At 37.1% G+C, this 21,260-nt stretch overlaps 1 protein-coding gene across 3 annotated transcripts in view; it reads right to left on the bottom strand.

The window, feature by feature from the left end:
- Positions 1-21,260, bottom strand: part of CLSTN2 (calsyntenin 2) — a 224,559-nt gene that overhangs the window by 53,976 nt on the left and 149,323 nt on the right. For all 3 annotated transcript variants that reach the window (XM_086467855.1, XM_086467857.1, XM_086467856.1), the window contains 3 exons: positions 13,509-13,694; positions 8,524-8,772; positions 7,821-7,942 (listed from right to left, as the gene is read on the bottom strand). In XM_086467855.1, coding sequence (XP_086323981.1) covers positions 7,821-7,942; positions 8,524-8,772; positions 13,509-13,694 — 557 coding nt within the window. The remainder of the gene's footprint in view (positions 1-7,820; positions 7,943-8,523; positions 8,773-13,508; positions 13,695-21,260) is intronic.

Raw genomic sequence — 21,260 nt, 5'->3', positions numbered from 1 at the left:
CAATGTGTCTTAGTAAATTAGATCCACAGTTCATTCGTGATGAAATAATTCTATTCTAATCCACCTTTTTTGTTGGTAAATTGCATCAAGCAAGCATGTCAGTTCAGTAACACTTGACGACTACAGTTAGGCAGCACCCTGTGCTTATTTTTTAACTGTATAACTAGAAAGCTGCTCAGTTTTGCATTTTTACATAATTGTTCATCACTTGCTTGAACATATGCGTTTCTAGGCTTAGCTACTCCTGAGATACTATCCAGGTGTGGAAAGTAAATCAATGGAAAAACACCACCATACTTTCTTCCTGAACTGTGGACATCCAGAAACCATGCATAGCTTGATTGGGAATCCCTGTTCTAGGCTTTATATTTCTAGAGTTCCCAGAGTACTGTAGAAATAAGGCCAAATATCAGACACCTTGATCCAGCTTGTTTAGGCATATAAATAACACCATATCAAGATATTCTGTATACAAGAAACTAAACTGATTTGGGGGCCTTCGCACAGTATGCTTTAAGAGCATAATACTTCTCATTATTTCATGGTGCTATAGCCAGTTTTACATTCTTTTTCATTCTATACTTAATTCCTTTCCTTTTTTTTTTTTTTTTAAAAAAAAAATTCTCTTCTTTGTTTTGATCAAAAAGTGGGTGTCTTGGGGTCTAAAGGGCTTGCTGGTTGCCATAGTTCTAACTTCCCTAGGTAACACACGTAAATACATATGTGAATAACAGTTGCTCATGTAAGAGCTGAAGGACAACACATAATAGGTATCATTTTCAGAAGGGTTGACCTAGCTCATCTTAAGTCCTTGGGAACAGTAAGGCAATGCAAACAGATTTGAAAATCCTATACTGTTGTAATAAAACTGTTACGGTCAGAAAAACAAGAAAACTGCAAAATGCAGAATACAAATATACAGAAACATGTCCATATAATTTTAAGTAAATGTAAATAGATAAATTATAAAATATTTTCTACAGGCAGCTCAGTTGCTCCTTAAGGGTCATAGAAATTTTACAGAAGCACAGAGCAGTCCCTGTGTTTCACAATGGGTGGGACTGCAGAAATCAGAAATGCATAAAATCAGGCCAGTTTATAGAGAATACTTCAGACCTGGCCCAAAGCAATTTTTATGTGTCATAAAGCAAGTTCTTGCCTGCCACTGTGATTTGTTTGTCAAGATTTTGTTATTAGCAGTGATATTGCAGTTGCAATAAAAATATATATTAAACAATCTTCTTTCAATTGTAATCTCAAATAATATTTTTGGCATTTATCAGCACTGCTGACTCGTCCTTGTGCAAGCAAAAGCTGTTTTGAAGCAAGATGCTGAATAAAAATTTGTCAAAATAACATTTAGAGAGGGAACCTGGTAAATAAACTGTGCCAGAATAGACAGGGCTATAATGCAAGACACTTGGGGTTCTGTGGATGCTGCAAAGACTTTTTAAGTCCTGGAATTATTTCATCTCTGTTGCAGGATTAGCATGATTCATTTATCGTTTATCTCTTACTGTCTTTGTAGGAGAACACCTAACTTACTTCTTTCTGTAGTTTTATTAAAGATGTACGCACAGAGCAGTGCAGGTCTGCATACCAATTTGTAAAATAAGTGATTAAGAACAGAACAAACTCTTTTGAGCTTCAAGCAAAAATTAACAACTAAACTCCACCATAAAAAGAAAAGTTAACTTTTAATAGGGCATCCTGTTGGAAAGCATGGGACTGACAAGCCTGAGGTCTTTTCGTGAGAGGTGAAATTCAGTGCATGGAGGTGATGGAACCTTGAACCTACCTATCTCCTCCATGTACCCTTAACCCTCTAGGACTGAGAATACTATGTGCCTTCCACAACTAATCACTCATTTTCTTTCTCTCTGAGCCTCTCAAAAAGGAGGCCACTTAGGGCTTCCATAATGTGAATGACTGTCCTCTCAAAACTAGATGCACACAACTAAACAATTTCTCAAAATCCAGCATGTAAGAACAACTTTCACTCATAAAGGGCGTAATTTAATGGAAGCAGCTAATTTAACTAAAGAAAAGGTCTAGATACCAAATGCCTTTCATTTTGCCCTCTTATTATGTAACATACATTTCTTCAAAAGTCAGTTCCTGCTCTATCATGTCCTTGTACAGTAGCTTATTTTAAAAAGTAAACAGGAATGAAGAGCTTGGCTGGACAAGACTGCTTTCTACAAGTAGAAAACCCTATGGTGTGCGGTCAGTGAAGTGGTTAAATGCAAATGGAGGCCTTGCCTTGACCCTTCAGCACCTATGTGCACACACAGAGATAGAATGCAGCAAACTCAGATTCATCCAAACCTCTTTCTCTAGTTCCTATTATGAGAGTAGTTGTTTGGGGCTTCTCTACAATGAAAAGCACTGCAGGCTTGTTTTGGATTGTTCAAAGCAATTTCTCTCATCTTAGAAAAGAAACAGTAACTTTCTGTATGTTTATCTATTTTTTCTGACTTAGAATGACTCCAGATCATGTGGTGCATTCCCTGTTTTTTAACGAGATCAATACCAATTCTGCCTGTGGGCTGGAAGACTATTTTCAGGATGATAACACGGATATAAAACAGAAAATAATTTCTCATTGTGAATAAAAACAAGTACATGATAAAAATGTCCATCCCTGGCTAAGATCCTTTCTCCCACTCAAAAAAATGTTCCTATTCTGTTCATTTAGGGGAAGGAAAAATACCTCTTGGCTTGACTGTCCTCAATATTAGTATGAGAAATGTAGTATCTATGATGAACAGAGTGTGAAACACACTGTATTAAATCGTCCAATTTAATGTTATGATTTCCACTGTCACCAAAGACTTGAATGCCTTGGTTCATTATGCAAACTATTATTTTTATTTGGTCCTGTGTGGGCTATAGAAAACAACAGTTAAATGGACAGAAATTGAGGGAGAGAGTTCTCACTATATTAACCAGAAATGGGGAACACACAAGACATTTCTTATAGCAAATATCTGAGGATCAAAAGAGGTTTTTCCTGCAGATGGTCATGAGAGGAAGGGGCATTAGTTCAAACCTTTAGAACAGAGCTGCTAACAGAGCTCCCTGAAGTGCTTTTGGAAATATCTTTGCATTGAAAGAAAAAGAAGTGAGATGACTTGATTTTTGGTTGGTTTTTTTTTTTTTTAACATCTCAACGGTGAAATTCTGCCCTTCTTAAAAACAACGAACATTTTTGCACTGATTTCAACAGAACTCCATTTCTAATATACATAATCTCATCATAAATGGCTATCTTTTTCAGTCCCAGCATACTTGCATCAAGGAATTTGACAAGACTGGACATGGCACCAGTGGCTGAAGGGAAACGTGATCAGAGATGTAAGTTAAGATGTTTACCAGCTCCCAGGTCGCCAAGGGCACTTTTGTGCTGTATGGAGCTCAGAAAGCTCAGGCCCCTACCAGACCCATCCCACATGCAGTTATCTCCTGTGTGCATGAGGAAGCTGTACAATCTGCTCTTTTTATTAAACCCAGTTACACGTCCATAAGATAAGCATATTAAGCATACAAGCATCCCGATAGTAGGCAACTCTAAAGTAAATCAGCACAGCTTTCTAAGAAAAACAAATAAACAGTTTTTAAATTTTATGTGTTATTCTTAGATGGCCCAAATTTATATTTGGCTGCCTAAACCAGTCACTTAAAATCACACCTGTGTTCCTACCCAAATTCAGACAATTAGATGGTGATTTAGGTGCCTTTTACTGACCTTGGTGACAAAATGTTTTGCAATAGGTTCTCAGGTTTAAGAGTGTCTTATAGTTAAGTATGAGAAAAGAAATGATAAAAAAGTTGACAAACACATCATGATACTCAATTTAAACCTTTGCATGGGAAACTCAGAAAAAAAGGTCATGATCCTGAAGCAAAGGAAACACCTCCACTTCCAAGAAAATGGGAATAGTAAAACAAAGGAACTACCTCTAATCGGGCATTTGCTGCAGTTGTTTGGGAAAACCATGCAGACTTTATTACCCAGCTTGCATTAGAGACTTGACACTGATTTTCTTTAATATGGTTCTTTCCATACCTTTTCTTCCAGATTCCTACTAATGGATTCTCTCACAACCAAGTTAATTTCTGAAAGGATGAATGTGGGGGAAAAATCCAAACTATATGAATTTCTTTTTTCATGTTTCTTATAAGTAACAAAGATTCCTTCAGTTTAAAGTCTATTACCTCTGATTATTAGCACTTTTTGCAGACATACTCATCTCATATGTTAGCAGTTCAATACTAAAGGCACATATGCCCAGGGTTACAGCACTCTCAGGTCATGCATCCTCAGCACATTATGTAAAAAATTCGCCTAGCAAAGTCCATTAAGTTTAATACAACAAACACAGCTAAATACACTGAAAGCCACGCTGGAAATAAATCCTTAGGTCTGTGAACCAACACAAAGACACAGCCTTCCCTGAGCTAACTTGGCAGCCACGACTGTGTGGAGGTTTCAGACACTTGCTGTGCATGGCAGTTGCGATGGCTGCATGTATTACACAGCTTCAGATGCATTGCTCAGGAGTAGCTATGTAAAATGTTACATGACATTAAATGAATGAGTAGTCTTGTGGACTAGATAGAGCCCAAAGCAGCTGGTACAAATAATAAATTTAACAACTCTGCAGTAAGAACAATAAATGATTTCACTAGTTTGTGCTTCACCCTATTCCAAGGTCACCAGATTCCTCTCAGCAAAACAAGCTACAGATTGTTGTCGCTATCATAAAGCGAGCTCAGCAATACTCTGCCACATTTTACTCTACTATGTCTGTGCTGGTACCAACTCTTGAACTGTCTTCCAGAGTCATATATGCAATATTGTCTACAGCACCCCATATCACAGCGCAGTGTAGATGGTGAGAAATTGTACAACAGGTAGGTACAGCTTAATTCCCATGCTTTTCTTAAAAAAACCCAAGGAATCGGAGAATACACCACTACAAAATGAACAGTTCTGAAGGTGAGATTTCCAGAGGTATTTCAGTTTCTAAACATGAAAATAATCAACTGGTAGGTTCTTCAGAAATATCTAGAGCACTTAATCTACTTTTGAAAAACTAGCCCCAGCTTCTTTTCTTATTGAGATCTAGAGGAATTTTGTAGTGGGATGCTAACTTGCATTTTGATGCAGTTTTAAAATATCCTGTGCTTTCTAAGGTAGACAGTTAGATGCTGGCACAATTTTACTACTTCGCAGTGAAAATCCCACTGCCTGGTCTTCAAAACCATGCAAGTTCCTTACCAGCCCATTATTCACATATGCTTTATTTTCAGCTTCTCTTAATTTACTCTACCATACAACAGACCAGATGGAGCACTGAAGAAGAGGTAAAGAAGCAATCTTTACCAGGTCCCTTCATGACAAAACTTACAAGAGTATCACGATGACAATATAAATTAGTCTGGTCACACAACCCATAACAACTTTTATGTATACTTTAATCTTACGTTCTTTTTCAGCTAGAAAGAGCAGTTGAAACTATACTGTGGTAATCAATTGACAGTGGCTGAATGAAAGGAAATGAATAATGTAACCTAAAAAATCTTTTCTATCTCTATTTTCCATCATGAGGGAGTTTTCAACAGTAGTTAGGAAGGTTCTCCCTTCAGTGCCCAATTGCAGCTCAAGTTTTCTGTAGTGCTGCAATTTGGGAGCATATTTCAGATTACACAAATTATTATTGGCAGAAAATAAACAGTTTAGAAACAAACAGTACAAATGAAAAGAGTTAATGTGTCAAGCTCTACTATGGACTGCCTTTAATATACGCTCTTGCTGAGATGAGTTCAACAAAATAACTTCCTTCTAGAAATATAACTCAGAGTATAATCAATTGAATCTCAAAATACCTCCAAGGATTTATTCAGCCACCCCTTCAGGTTCCTTTAGGATTTACACCAAAATGGGTTCCTGTCACCATATTTGGTATTCTACTTTATGTCAGCTGAAGATGTGAGAAGTTGACTGCTCGTGCAACTCCCTTAGGTTATAGAATCATAGAATCATGGAATCATAGAACAGTTTCGGTTGGAAGAGACCTTCAATATCATCAAGTCCAATCTTTGTCCTAGCTCTATCGACACCACTAAACCATGTCCCTAAGGTTAATTAATTTCAGACAAAATCTGTAGACTTGCCCAAGGTACTCTTTATCCCTTCTTAGAGAAAAAACAGTACTTGTACTAAACTAGTTAAGATACACTCACTCCTAGCAAATTCATACACATTTCCCAAATCAACAGGCCACTCAGAAGCAGATTTCTGAGATGAGCAGCACTTTCTGCAAGGAAATAATACTGTTAAATAGAAATATAAAAAGCATATGTTGCTCATTAATAATGTGGATGCTAATCAAATTCCAGTGCAAGGCTAATCACACACAAAAATTTGCTTGATATGAAAAAAAGAAAAACAGTTCAGGATACAGTGTCTGTTTTATGATATAAGAAAGAAAAAATTAATTGGAAAGATGTTAGCATTCCTGTACTTTTCAGATTATGCCATTTTTCCTGTCTTTTTAAAAAAAAGTATGGAAATTGTCTTGAGAAAGTAGAGTAATAACAAAGTAATTGTAAGTGGCAATAGAGATGAAAAATTTCTTTCAATCAAATACATTCCCCGTCAATGGAAAATTATCTTTGGCAGTACGTTTTCCAGTATTTTGTCATGGATAAGTTACAAGACTTACACACAAATTTCATTTATTGAAAGGACCTCAGGCCTTTCTCATTGTAAGGATAAAGAAGAAAAGTTCATTGCATTCAACTTTAAAGTCAAAACACTTTACATAAACTTTGTATTATCATTAATTCAGATGCTTAGTATACAGTTTAGAAATAAAAATCCACCTTCAGCACTCGGAACAGCATTATCTGAGGTGGCATCAATTACCCACAACTTGTCATCTTCAATATGGTCTAATGTAAATTTACTCCTTTCTAGACACTGTAAGATTTCGTATCAAGTACAGCAGAAAGTGATTCCAAACTGGTTAATGGAAATGAAAAGCAAGCACTATGATCATCACATGGTTTCTTACCACATTCATCCAGTAATCATGACAAAGATCATATTTTTATATGCATTTTGAAGGTGCATTAGGAAAAGTAACCATTCCTTTATCTAGATTTTCAATACTATAGTTTAGACTCAAAGACATGAAGAAACTTGCCTTGAGAAAATACTACTTTACTGATGCCTGTCTTCTTTCATCCAAATGATCTTTATCCCAGTTAGAATTCATAAATCTATGAAAGGCAACTCTTATCTCTTTAATAATAATTTCCTTTTGATATACTTTTCATAATAAGGAGAAATTACATACAGCACAGCAGAAGAAAGTAAAAGTTTGCAGATTAGATTAATGACATATTACAAAGGCCTGTGTGTCAGCATATTCTTTATTGGAAAAGTTTCCATTACTTCCATTGTGCTGATAGTGTAATTTTTATTTTTTTTTAATGATAAATGGAAAACTTTTAGGGAACTATATGCAATGTCATGTCTCCATCCATTGCTGAAGGATATAAACCTTTACTTACTGTTTAAAATGCCCCAATTAAAAAAACCTACTGGATAAAATGACTCAACCAAGTTGACTTATTTATGTATTTTTAGGAGGATCCCAATTAGAGCTACAACAGTTACAAGTTGCAACACAATTGCAATAGACTTCTGATTTCCCAAAGCAGTTATGCTAGGATTTGGATTCTTCTCCATGATTTCTGAAGGGGATGAAGAGAAGGATGGGTTACAGATAGAAGAAAACCACAGGTACCTGATCCAGTTTCCAGTGGAACTCTGCAGGACGAAAGGTGTCAGCCTGATCAAAGTCTTTGCGCAGCAGAAATACTAATCGGCAGTTATGGACGTACAGGGCATAGTGATGTCGGTTCATTTCTGAAAGCAGGGACCAATAAGATCAGTGATCTGAACTATCATAAATGCTTTTGTTTAGGTGAATGTATTTGAAAGCAGTATATACCAAAAGACAAAAACCAACCAAATTAAAAAAAACCCAAAGAGCTGACTTTTCTCAATATCATTGATCATTACGGTTCTTGGGGAAGCCACATATAGTAAGCAGCTTCTTGAATTATGTTATATTAGTTTTGTTTATGGAAGCGTTATGTCCAAACTAATAAATAAAATCCAAATCAACATTTAATCTAACTAGTTTCAATGACGAACTAGAACAGTTTTTCCCAATCATAAAAAAATAAACATAACTTAATTATTTTATCAACCAGTTGCTACAAAATCCACAGATGTGTTCACAGAGATTATCCAAGAAAAGAATCAGTGCTTGAAACTTACGTAGATATCAGTCCCCTCAATAAGCTATCAAGTCAGCAATGCTTAGAGTGGCACCATCTGAGCTTAGTAACTTTTTTTCCAGACCAAATTAAATGAGCAGAGATGGTAACACTCTACTGACTTTGTTATGCCCTTTGCCTAACAATTTTTCAATACAGACTCACCTGTCTTGTCAGAGTTACAGAGGATAGTCTCTTTCTCAGCTCTTAATCCTGGACTAGGTCCATGTTTCATCCACAGAGTGATTGTGAATTGATCAGTTAAATTCTTTGGGACTATCCCATCTGGGATTTTGGCTCCTTGCTTTCCATCAAATTTAAAAATCATGTCATTGTTATCCATGAGAAGCCCAGCTGTCCAGTTGGTTGTTGTGCTGGGAGATGGTAACAGGTCAATGGCACCTGAGGAAGCTCCTGCAAATGATTTATAATGAATAACATGATGAGAGACTAATGAAAAATCTGTGAAGATTAATTTCATATAGGCCAGGGTTCTGGTTCACACTCTTTAGATTATTTTTACTACCCAAATTGCCCTACCAGCTTCACTGTCAAATCACATACATATTACAAAATACTGACCATAGTAAGCCAGTAAGAGTTCTCCAAGTTAAATGTATGGCACAGAAAACTACAGACAATATTTTAAAGTTATCTTTCTTGAAATTTCTCATTATTTTCTAAAATACATTAGTGACATTTCTCTAGTTATTTCAAGAACCAATAAGACTAAACCCAAATTCTGTACATCTAGCTGGGAAGCTTTATATCTTCCCTTCCCTCCCTGACAGCATGGAGATATATGGTATGGTATGAAATGTTGCAAAATACAGTACAGTGGGGGTGAATGTAGGACAAGTCACCTAATGTCCAGTAGACAGCCATGGATATTCACAATAATGTTGGTATGAATATCAATACATACAAAGTATTCACTGTAAACCAGGTAATATCACTTTAATGCTGGCTTTCAGCAGACACGTGATGGTTGTAATTCCACATGTTCTTGTCTAATGATGGATCTAAGACTTTTAAGTAGTACTCACAATTGGATGAGTGCCCCCCCCAACCCAAAAGTAAACCATTAACGAAGTGGTCCCCAGCTACACAGTATTTGTTTGTTAGAACTGCTTGGGGGAAAAAAACAGACATGGAAAACACTGTGGTGCCAAGATCTGATAAAACAGCACAATTCTTTATAGCTCTGTGTATTCTTTCAGGTTAACAATAGTCAGACACTTCTAAAAACATGTAATGAGCTAACCAGAACCTTTACTCAGCTGGTAAAGGATAGAATTTAGAAGAAAGTATGCTTCCCAGAGTAAAAAGCACAAACAATCTTTGTGTTCTTGTTGATGCTATGTCAAGTAAGAATATGGTGAACAAACCGCAACTGCATAAAAAATCCTACACTAGTAAGATATCCCACCTTCCTTCAGTGTCCAAAAAAGATGCCAACTCTTTGCAGGAGTACAGAATTTTAAGTCAAGAATATGTGGAATTGTATCCTACGGATTTTTTAAAGACTATTATAATAATGATATAAAAACATTCATACCATTCAGTAACTGAATTTCTTAGACAATTCTCCAAAATATATTACTGTAAAATGAGGTTACGTTGAAGTTATAGTAATATCAAACCTAACACCTACATGTTTAGGTGAGCACAGATACAAAGTAGATTTATTCTATAAATTGTAATTCTGGGTAATATACCACACTGCATTGCTTAATACACAGATGTTATCAACAGGAAAACTTCAAACTCAATTTATCCAGATGGTACAACATGTGATAAACTTTCTATTTTTTTTTTTAATTCAATAATTTAATAAAATTATTTGCAGAGGACACAAGTAAAATCATAATTTTCTCAATTAATTTCTTTTTGTGTTAATCTCCATGGTCATTTTTTAAACTTACAGAGGGAGCAGAAATTGCTTGCACTATGGTCTATATCAAAGGAAGTATGCTTTTAAATAGGCACATGCTTATATTAGGTAAATTATGGGCTCAGAGTAGCAGCTTCCTCCCTCACTCTATCTGCTCTGGCCATAAAAATTTGGAAAGATCTATTTTTTTCCACTAGAATGAATCTGTGGGAAAACTCCAAAATGGAAGTCTCATATTGCTTGTTAAAGTCTGATTCAGCAAAATGCTTAAGTAAACTACCTTATTTTCCCAACTTAAAGTCAGGCTTGTATAAGAGCATTTGGGTAACCGGTACCAAGCTCAACAGGTTCTACTTTATCTGCCCATATTTTTATGGAGATTTATGGGTTACTTTGGAACCTCATCTTGTTAGCAAGTTTTAACCCTGCCCTGAGAACAACTACTGGATTATGTGCTAGGGAGATTTATCTGGAAGATATCATACTGTTTTAATCCTAATAAATCCAACCAGCATCCCAAGCTGCTCAGCACACCTGGAACAATACAAACAGGATGTATCTGGAGGTGTTCCCAGAAGCGTCCTATCATGCTACTGGATCAGTGCCCTTCCAAAATGCAGTGGCTGATGCCCTTTTCTTCTAAAATGCTTCCAGAATAATGCAGGAGCCACTGCATTAATCACAGTTTTGGACTGAGATCCCTGAGGTACCCCTTGCATATTAAAGTGCTTGTTTTCTCAAGCAACTTACAGAGCTGGCCCCAACTCCTCTCCCTGACCTTCACATTTGTGCTGCGAACTGTGCCAGGGTAAGCACACACTGATGCTGCTTGCTGAATTGGACCAAACAGTTGGTTTAGCTAGAAGCTAACCATTCAAATAAAATGAAGCCCAAGTTACTACTTTTCAATTAGATCAACAACTTTGATCCTGCTGCAAAGCTACACAACCCAGGATAATGGAGAAAGGGCAGGATCCACCCTCTTAGCAGGGGCATGGCCTTGAATCTGATACTCAGTGTTTCCATATTTCAGTTTCCCATCTGCCATATGTAAGAATTAGCAACCCCATTATTTTCTGGTTTACCTACAATTAGAGGGAAAGACTACAGCACTATAGCCATCTTTCCACTATACTCTAGGCTCCTTAACTGTTAGGATTTTTTTAGTGAGATTTATTCTGGATATGTTTTTGCAGTCCAAATTGTGTCTTTTATACATTCTTTATTTTTTATTATTGTCAGATGACAAGGTGAAAAAATGCTTACTAAAATGCTTTGAGGCACAAAACTAGTAACTCCTTGACTTTAAAATGACTCAAGCGTAATTTAATCATTTAAGCTGCCCACCTTGACTGTCAAAGTGAGTACAAATCACTCGGTTATCGAAAAGCAGACGCAAACCATCAGTGATACAAAAAATGGATTGTAATGAACTGTCCTTAGCATCTGAATTCTCTATAACTCCAACAGATAAATGAAGAAATGAGCAAAGGATTTATAAACTGGTTCCTTAATTATAGAGAGACAATCTTGCATTTTATATGGCACAGACGAATATTTGTCTATGATTGCTCAGTTCTGCACTCTCTGCAATCACACTGTGCTTTTCCTTCTTTTCAAAGACTTTATTCATCCAACCATTAGATACAATAAGGTCATTTGTGGGAGAAAACTGATTTCCAGAAATAATTGAACCTGCTTTCATAAGGGTTCTCTCTACATTAAGGATAGTAATATACTAAATATTAAATACCAAGTGTAAGCCAGTGCAAATGCAATTCTAATGTAAAGTATATTGTAATTTGCAACCTTTTTATCAAAGTCTTCTTACAAGTTTCTGTCCTACCTGTTCTTCTTTATGGAGATATGGAAACCTTGGACAAAAAAATATTATTTCAGCAGTGAGAATTTCCCCCCCCATTTACATATATTTTTTACATTCTATTTTCTCAAGAGCTTTACATTCTGTTGCTTCATGGATGTGCTGAGTAGAAACCAGAAGTTCATCAGTACTGTTAGACCGTACATCTGTCCACCTGCCTGCAACTACTACAACGGCATTGACAGACATGCTGAAATGGTTTTGATCATTCTGCTTTTCACCAGCTGAGGCCTACATATGGTGCAGACAACGAATTAAGATTGGACTAGTTTTAGGAAACCCCTAGTTTATTCAGGAGAAAAAGAGAAAAACCTGAAATTCTCTTTCTACTGCTTAAGTGTCAGCAGGTGAAGCCACACTCTGCAAACGGAACCCCCTAGACTTTGCACAACCTTCCTCAACTGAGGAATTTTACACCAGCAGAAGGTACCTACTTTCAGTTCTACACTTAAAATGGTAACATTGTTGGATGTAGTTGTGGTTAGTGTTTTATGTCAATGTAAACACTTGGTGGTTTAGATCTTGTACATAGTGATCTTCTCTGAATGATTGTGCCATTTGCAGTTCAGGTCTGTAACAGGCATAAAGCAATGTTCTTTTTGCTGCCAACACAGGTTTTTAGAGGTACTTGACTTTAGCGATAACATATTTATTTTTATTAAAATGCTGGTATTTAATGAAATCAAGTCCCCGATAGGTCACATAGCCTTGTTCAACCTCTCAGTTTTAATGTCATTAACATGATGAAGATGCATACTGTTGGCAGATGGGTTTTAGACAAAGTTATTGAAACGCAGGAAAAGGGAAGAAAATAATTAGGAAACCTTTCTCCACCAGTATACCTGTTTTGTGAAATTCATGTTTCCCACATATTTTCGCTCAAATGATTGCCCCAAATGTTTCTTTACTTTTTGTTTGCTTTTACTGTGGCACAGTACTTAGCAGCAGAACAGAAAGCTGAGTCAGGAACACTGAAGCACAAGATGGAGATTCAATACTCATCAAATCCTATGGTCTTCCTGTGATGGCAAATCTACACCTGAAATCACACTACACTGTCACACCGGTATTAGTAGCAGAAGGAAGAAAGAGTGAGAAAGAGGTGGAATGAGAAAAGAGGAAAAACAGGGAATGGAAGGGGAGCAGGGGATAAAAAAAAATAAAGCAAGGAGCAGGTATGAAAAAGAGTGAAAACAAATAGAAAAGAAGAATGGAGCACCTGTCAAATATCACCACTCCCTTCTTTTTCATTGCTACAATCCAAAATGAACCAGGTGAGCTAAATCCACATACTGCATGCTTACAGGTCACAGGGAACTGGTGCTTTATCTGGAAAAATATTATTATTATATCAACTGAAAGCCATATCCATACCACATAACTTCTGCAGAGATTTTTCTGAGTACGTTTCACGATCACAGCCCTTTCCAATGTAATTGGTCTGTAATTCAATGGTGGTATGTATTGAGGAAACTGGTCCATCACACGTTTCTAGATGAATGCTGGGAAACAACGGTATGCTGCCAGAACCAGGCTTGTATTCAATCCGTTTGTTCCAGTCTGTAAAAAACAAAACCAAAAAGATCTCAGTGATTAAAAAACGGAAGGGAGTTATATAATTTTAAATTACATATAGTTCTCAAAGGTCACCATCTAGGACAAAAATACAAATTTTTGAACTTGGAATCAATAAGTTACTGTCCTAAAAAAATTGGATTTTGCCCCTCTTTGTAAAAGAGTATCAGGCTCAGTTATGTAATACTACTGCTGCTAGGGTCACATAAGCACGGGGTACATACACATGCCTGACAAGAAGTGCTAATTGGTGTCAGTCTGAATCTCCAATGTCCATGTCCCTGTGACAGACTACAAGTGAGCTCTACAGAGATGAGGCTGTTCACTGAACTGAATTTGGTCAGACTTCATAGTCTTGTGATACAGAACAAACATCTCCAAGGACAAGGCTATATATATCAGTCTCACTGGACTGTGACCAAAAGCTAATATAACACATCTGTAGTGCCAGTTCTTGTCTTCAAATGTCTTACTAATTTTGTGAAGTATTAATGACAGAAAGTTACAGCTGACAGGACTACTCATGCTTTCAGCCAAATCTGACTAATCTGTGGTTTTGATTATGCAGATGTCTCACAGCCCACAACATTTAAGCAATCATTTGCCTTAGGCAGCCACCTGGACATGCCATACATACCACTATGGTTTTCAACTCAAGCATTAAATTTTTAAATGCAATCAATTGTGGTGTTTGCAACCAGCTTCAGAGAACACCCAAACAAGGAGCATTCATTTAAAACATGTATTTCAGTTATCTTTACAGTTCATAATTTCATATAATCATAGACTGGTTTGGGCTGGAAGGGACCTTAAAGGTCATCTAGTTCCAACCCCCCTGCCGTGGGCAGGGACACCTTCCACTAGACCAGGTTGCTCAAACCTCCATCCAACCTGGCCTTGAACACTGCCAGGGAGGGGGCAGCCACAGTTTCTCTGGGCAACTTGTTCTGGTGCCTCACCATCTTTAGAGTAAAGAATTTATTCCTTATATCTAATCTAAATCTACAATCTTTCAGTTTAAAACTGCTACCTCTTGTCCTGTCACTATAGGCCTCAGTAAAAAGTTTCTCTCTGTCTGTCTTGTAAGTCCACTCAAGTACTGGAAGGCCACCATAAGGCCTTCCCAGAGCCTTCTCTTCTTCAGGCTGAACAACCCCAACTCTCTTGGCCTTTCTTCATAGGAGAGATGTTCCAGCCCTTTGGCCATTTTTGTGGCCTTCCTCCTCCTCATTGCTCTATCAGGTTCATATCTTTATCATACATTTTAGCTAACTCAGGCAAGTTACCACACAACATAAATGAGTGCCACATTAATAGAGAGATGCAAATAGTTTATCACTTCGAAGCCACAAAACTATTCAACTTTGCTACCTCATGTCTACTTCTGTGCATCTATAAAGAATTCTGTGCATTTGTCAAAAGAAGTACTCTTGCATACACAGCTGAATTTTCTCCAACTTTTTAGTCCTAGGTAAAAGAGGACATCATAAATGCAAAAATTCTAGGTCCTGGCGGTCAATGAAATCTCTTAGAGCAAACGGACAGAGACATTCTTTCTAAATTTCAGTGGAAGGCAAGTAATTATATATATATATATATATGCATTTAGTAGGTGAAGGAGTACGATGTTATTCAACAGACCTCATTTTCAGAAAGCTTGGAAAAAGTGCTCTCTCCCACCATCTTAGACTGGATTAAAAATTTACAAGAAAATCTGAAAGTCCACATAAACATTTCGAAATATGGAGCAATCATTACTCCAAAGTCTAGACAAAGGAAATAGGATGGTGACAGTCACTGGTCTGCATTTTGAAATTCTCACGTTTTCTTAATGACTTTTTATCCAAATGGTAATCACGTAGCATTTCATTCTCAAGAGGAAGCTAAGACTTCATGGAACTTTCTGAGAGTGTGTTTAGTATCTATTTTTACTAAAATCTTTAGGACTATACATCACTAACTAAAAGACAACTATGACTACTTTATTGCCTGTGCACACATCAGCTGAGTTGCTATTTCAGTAGTAATTTTCAGGTAGTAATATTCAGCCCATTCATTCCATACTAAGTTAGATTTGAGCTGCAGCATTGCATAATCTGCCTGCAATCATCAACTTAAACAGTTCCCTTAGAATTTCAAGTATCATATAAGGTACATCATTACAGTAACAATTTCTGTTCCTTACCCATTCCAAAAACCCGAGGTTAACATTTTTCCCATTAAACAAGAGGTGCAAATTCTTTCAGACACTTAAGGTAAAAATAAAATAATCTGCTGGTTTGTATACAAGCTAGTAACATATGAATTATTGATCTTCATAGTCTCTTGTTCACCAGTTAAAGCATTATATTCCTCTACTCAAAAGGAAAAATAAAGAGAGTCTCATGTATCTGAAACATTTCTGACTATCTCAGCAGCTTTCAGGTTTCAGCCACATTTTCATTTCTCAGCTATATCAAATTAACCGGCACTCATGCAAAATATTCATTAGTGTATGTGAGATGTGACTGAATTATTAAATGTAACGTATCTGCAACTGCACACTCACCTCCAGTTATATGAAGAATGTCTTATAAAAAACACGCTATATAAATGCCACTGTTCACATGGCAGAATAATGGTTGACCTCTGTTTCTGCTACATGAATTGGAAGGGGTGTTTCATTTCACAGTATTACCTTTCAACTTGACAGAAGTGGTAATTTGTACCCAGAGATCATAAACCCTGAATGTTCTAAATCACTCACATTTATCTCAGCTCTAAATTGTAAAACATCAAAGAGACTCGAACTAGTCTCTTTGTGCCTTGGCCCCCTGCATTGTCATAGACCGATCCTAACTCTTCTTTCACTGACTTAGCACAGATTTAGGAAGTCCACCAAGGAGTTCCTCTCTGTGCAGAAGGCACTCCCAGGCAGGCACGAGGCACTACTGGAGTATGATACAGTCCTGTGATAGCAGGACAGTCCTTAAAGGTAGCAATAGCTCTGTTATAAATCAACTGGCTTATTTATATAGTACTTGACTCCACGGCATTTCAGCATCCCAGAGGTGTTAAAGCTGAGGCAGCACCCTCTGTATCTCATCATCAGAAAAGTTGGCAATGTTGGAAAGTGCATAGGGTTAGAACAAGCAACAAGAAGTGGTGGCAGTGTGAAAAGCTTATTGGAGAAAAACTCAAGTCTTTAATTTAATTCTGAATGCGGTAAAGATCGCTATTTTTCTTTCTCCCAGAATAACATCCTATATTGGACACATTCAAAAGATCAGCACCTTCCCCTCAGGAAGGTGGTGGCACTTTTTCAATTCCTCTAGAACTGACTCAGAGGAAGAGTCTTATGTATCCTCAGTCTACAAAAGCCTCTGAATTTCAGATATTTGAAACTGTATCTTAAAATGTGACTCATGTCTAGGGTTATTCAAACAGTCAAAGGATATATAAACCCACCTGAAATGGTAGGATGCACTATATCAGATAAATTCAACCAACGTGGTTCCTTCTCTGACACAAACTGGTTATGTAACAACATCACATTACTGTGCAAACTTAGAAGGGTAAGCACTTTCTCCCCAGTAGTGGGAGAAGACTAATCTCATGTGAAAAGTTTGAATAAAACTAGCCCCGTTTAGTCCTGCAGAAGACAGCCTTTGTCTGGATCTTTTAACTCAACAGGCTCTTGCTTGCCACTTGTGGTATAAAGGTCTTCCAGACAATATAAGACAGCCCCAGCTGGACTACACCTAAAACATAACGACATTAGAGTGTAAATATCACAATGTTAACTTTGTGGTTCCAATTTAATCAATTATAAAACAATAGCGTAAACTTGGATCTCGATCTCTGAGATACTCAAACTATTCCAAGATCAAAATAGACCAACCTTCAGTGACAGTCTGAGCCTTTAAAAGTAAATGCCAATGCACTAAATAAACTGTCCTTTTAACAAAGGTATAATGTAAATATTCCTTGATCTCTACACTTAACAGTTCTGCACATGACTCTCTTTCCTTGTGATCCATGTATTATATTTTAATTAATTTCTCATGCTTGATGACACTAAGAATGATTTAATCTTATTTGCCCTTGAAGGAACATGGCACTCACATGTGCCAAGGAGGTATGACCTGATTCATGTCTCCTCCTACATGTGTGTGGCCATGAACTTTGATACCACCTCAAAAAATGATGGCATGGGAATTAAAGACAATTGCAATACAACTCCTACTATGCCAGTGAAATGCAAAACTACTTTCATGTTGGACTGAAGTTGTGCATCCTGGCAGATAAATGTAAGATAAAATTTATGTAGTGCTGTTGGTGAGTCTCTGCAACATGTTTACATTATAGTTGGAACACAAGGTTCCCAGAGCAATGGAATTGGTAGATCTTTTCCCTCTGCAGCATCTTCACATCTGTCCTATCTATGTAGGCTGGATATTTGGCTGAAGGTTATTCTGAATTTTTGGTTTTTTAAAACTTATATACTTCACAGCTTTGCTGAAGTATTTTTTATTATTCTCTATTAATTTGAAAATCTGAAACAATCTAGAATAAAAAAAAAAATCAGTATACACAAAGCATTTAAAACAAGGTCAGAAATATCTCTAGTTTTGCCAAAAGTACCCATATTTTTATGACTTATGAAACTCCCTGTATCTTAAAAGGACTACCCAGGCAGCTCTAGATACTGTACAATGATACTTGGAAGAGCAGTGCAGTGTCCCCACAAAAATACAATTTTCTTTCAACACCATGAATTTATTGGAAAGTAATATCATATGCTGCAGCCATCTCAATAAATACTTGCTATACCGTTATGCATTCTCCACATGTGAAAGATCAATGGCCATAAGATATTTCCAAAATGTACACATTTTGGTACTTGAATTTCTACTTTGAACTAAAGATGAAGGATTTTTTAGCAAAACAGACACAGGGTAACAGTTCCTGCCTATTTTCTCTGGGGCAGCATTCTCTGTATAATTATGGACTTCTAAAGGATTTTAATTTCCCATTTGGAAAAAAAAAGCAAACACAAAGCAATCACCTTATCTGTTCTGCTCCCGTTTCCTGATTAACCCTCCTCAAAACTACTGAAAAAGGGAAATTTTTACTTGCAAAAAAGGAAATCTCAGCATTGCAACAAACCTTTCAAGAAATTCTGAATGCTGTTTCTTGACACAGATTACAGGTGAACAAAATTGTGTTAACTTTATTATTTTAATTTAATTAGTTATATCATTAATGTTAAAATGGATCATCTGCTACGTCTTGTCATCTCAGAAGGAAAATCAGAAAAAAGACTGGTAGTGCCTGTATGCCTGGCCCTTTCTTAAATACCTTTGTTTCTGTGAAGATCCTGAACTACTTAAAATAACCAGGTCTGTTCAGGTTGTCTAAGCAGTTTCACTTTTGTGAAATCGATCATTTTACAAAGGAGTGAATTTGGTAGAATGTCCCCTAGTTAACCATCCACAAATCAGCCAGTAAGCATCAGCTGAATGCTATGCCAGGATCCATCAATGTCACTGAGTGCCGCCCAGAATATAATTTTCTAAAAACAATTTGCTAAGTTTTAAAGGGTCAAGCAGTCAGCACTGACAGAAAAAAATGCTTTTTCTCTTGGGAACCAAGTATGGAGCTTTACAACAATTGCCACAATTCCTACCACTGCTAGCAGACGTGTATTGTGCTAGGGAAGTTTGGCAGAAATTATGCCAAAAATGAAACAAGATTTAAGTATCAGCTAGGATCATGCTTCTTGTCTGTGTTTAATAACACACAAAAATACCATAAATAACACACATAAATACCATTTAGGATATTTTTTATTATATTGCATTTCTCCCCATTTCTAAATTAAAAAAAATATATATCATATACATATGCACATATATACACACATGCAGGTATACATAAAATACGAATGCTTTTAACCAACACTGCAATATAATCTTTAAAGTTCTGCTCATTTTTTTAAGGGAAAAAAGACCATTTCATATCCAGAACCATTAGTCATATAACAAAAAATCCAAGAAAAAATCTCCACCCTAACAAACATTTCTAGATTTGACAGCAAATCTACAAGGTAGCAACACACAAATGAAAGGACTGCTAAATCCGGTGCCACATAGAAATTTAAGCATGTTAAATATGATGTGTGATTTGTTAAGGAAACGATAATCAGAAAGCCTTACCCAGTTAAAGCCTCTCCAAAGCAAAGAGAAGACTCATACTAACTTCCAAAGCCCTGCTAAGGCACTGTGCTAAGAAATTTGAATGCAGATCTCACAAGCATAAACAAACATCCATATACACTTTTTCTTTCTACAGTATGCTGATAGTTTAAAAAAACAACATAAAAGTGAGAGACAGAAATTTGGACCACTGCAGTATAGTGGCAAAGTCTGCTGCTGCAGGAGTCAGTGAACCGTAATGGAATAGCTGTTATGCCTGAATTAGTGACACTGAATATTCCATTGACTGATAAACCCTCAAGCCCTAATAGTGCCTAATTATGCAAAATAAACATATAAGAAACTAAAAACTAGGAAACAGCAGCATAGATTAAACTATTATTTGTTGTGAGATTGCATTTGAATAATAACAGGTATTTTCTGCAGCAAACTGGGTATCAGAGCCCCAAGAGCACTAATAAGCCCTAATGAGCCTCCATAAGCCTCACCTGGGGCCTCCATTCACACTCATGGGCCAGGAGTTCTATTTAAGCTGAGCCACAGCACTTCAGTCCTGGCCTGACCTATGATGCTGTCGGGGTGTTTGTCTCTAGCTTAGTCACAGTGCTGGCCATAGGGTCCCTTTATCCAGAAGTCAACCAATGGACTAGTTTTCTGGCTTGACACACTGGCCTCACCATTATGGACCTGTCCAGTGACCTAATCCTAAATCTCATCTGTGGACTGACTTCCTAGGACCTGACTCCTCACCATGAACATGTCTGAGGATCTGGGCTCTTGGCTGAACCTGTCCCCCATCTCTGGGTCTGCCCTGCTCACCTCAGTTGGGTGAGGGGTTGGCCCTTGGTGATGAAGGCTCTGCCAGCTGTTATTACAATTGGCTTCTGACTTGCCTCCCCTCAGAGAGTAGCTCTGCTCTTCCTCTACCTTGACAGCAGGTTTAGATGTGGCTAGAGACTTCTAATGTTTTCAGAAGGATAAACTACTGTGAAAAGATGTCATTATGGGGAGAGGCAGCTTCCTAGCTATCCTGGAGAACAAGGGCTGTGACTAGTGTTTGGATCCTGGTATTCCACGGGATTTCTCTACTGAGGATTATGCAAAAAGCTTCTCAAATTCCAAAAGACAGACTCTGAAACACTACATGGACTAGTTACTGAAATCAGTTGAATTGAGGATGTCAAAACTTAAGTGCAAAGTCTGCGATTTTTAAGCCTGTGGTGCAAGAATACATGGAAGTCTTTACAGGCAGAGGAAAAACAAAACAAAACATTGGGAAAAGCTTCAATGTAACTGGATATCCTGTGGTGCTTCAACTTTTGAGCAGAGGAAATGTTAAGGGAACCACCAGCTG

This window comes from Leptosomus discolor, chromosome 7, assembly GCF_034619465.1.
Source record: "Leptosomus discolor isolate bLepDis1 chromosome 7, bLepDis1.hap2, whole genome shotgun sequence".
In the NCBI taxonomy this organism is placed as follows: Eukaryota; Metazoa; Chordata; class Aves; order Leptosomiformes; family Leptosomidae; genus Leptosomus; species Leptosomus discolor.
The sequence above is the reverse complement of the archived record's forward strand: the minus strand, read 5'-3'. Positions and strand labels throughout refer to the sequence as shown.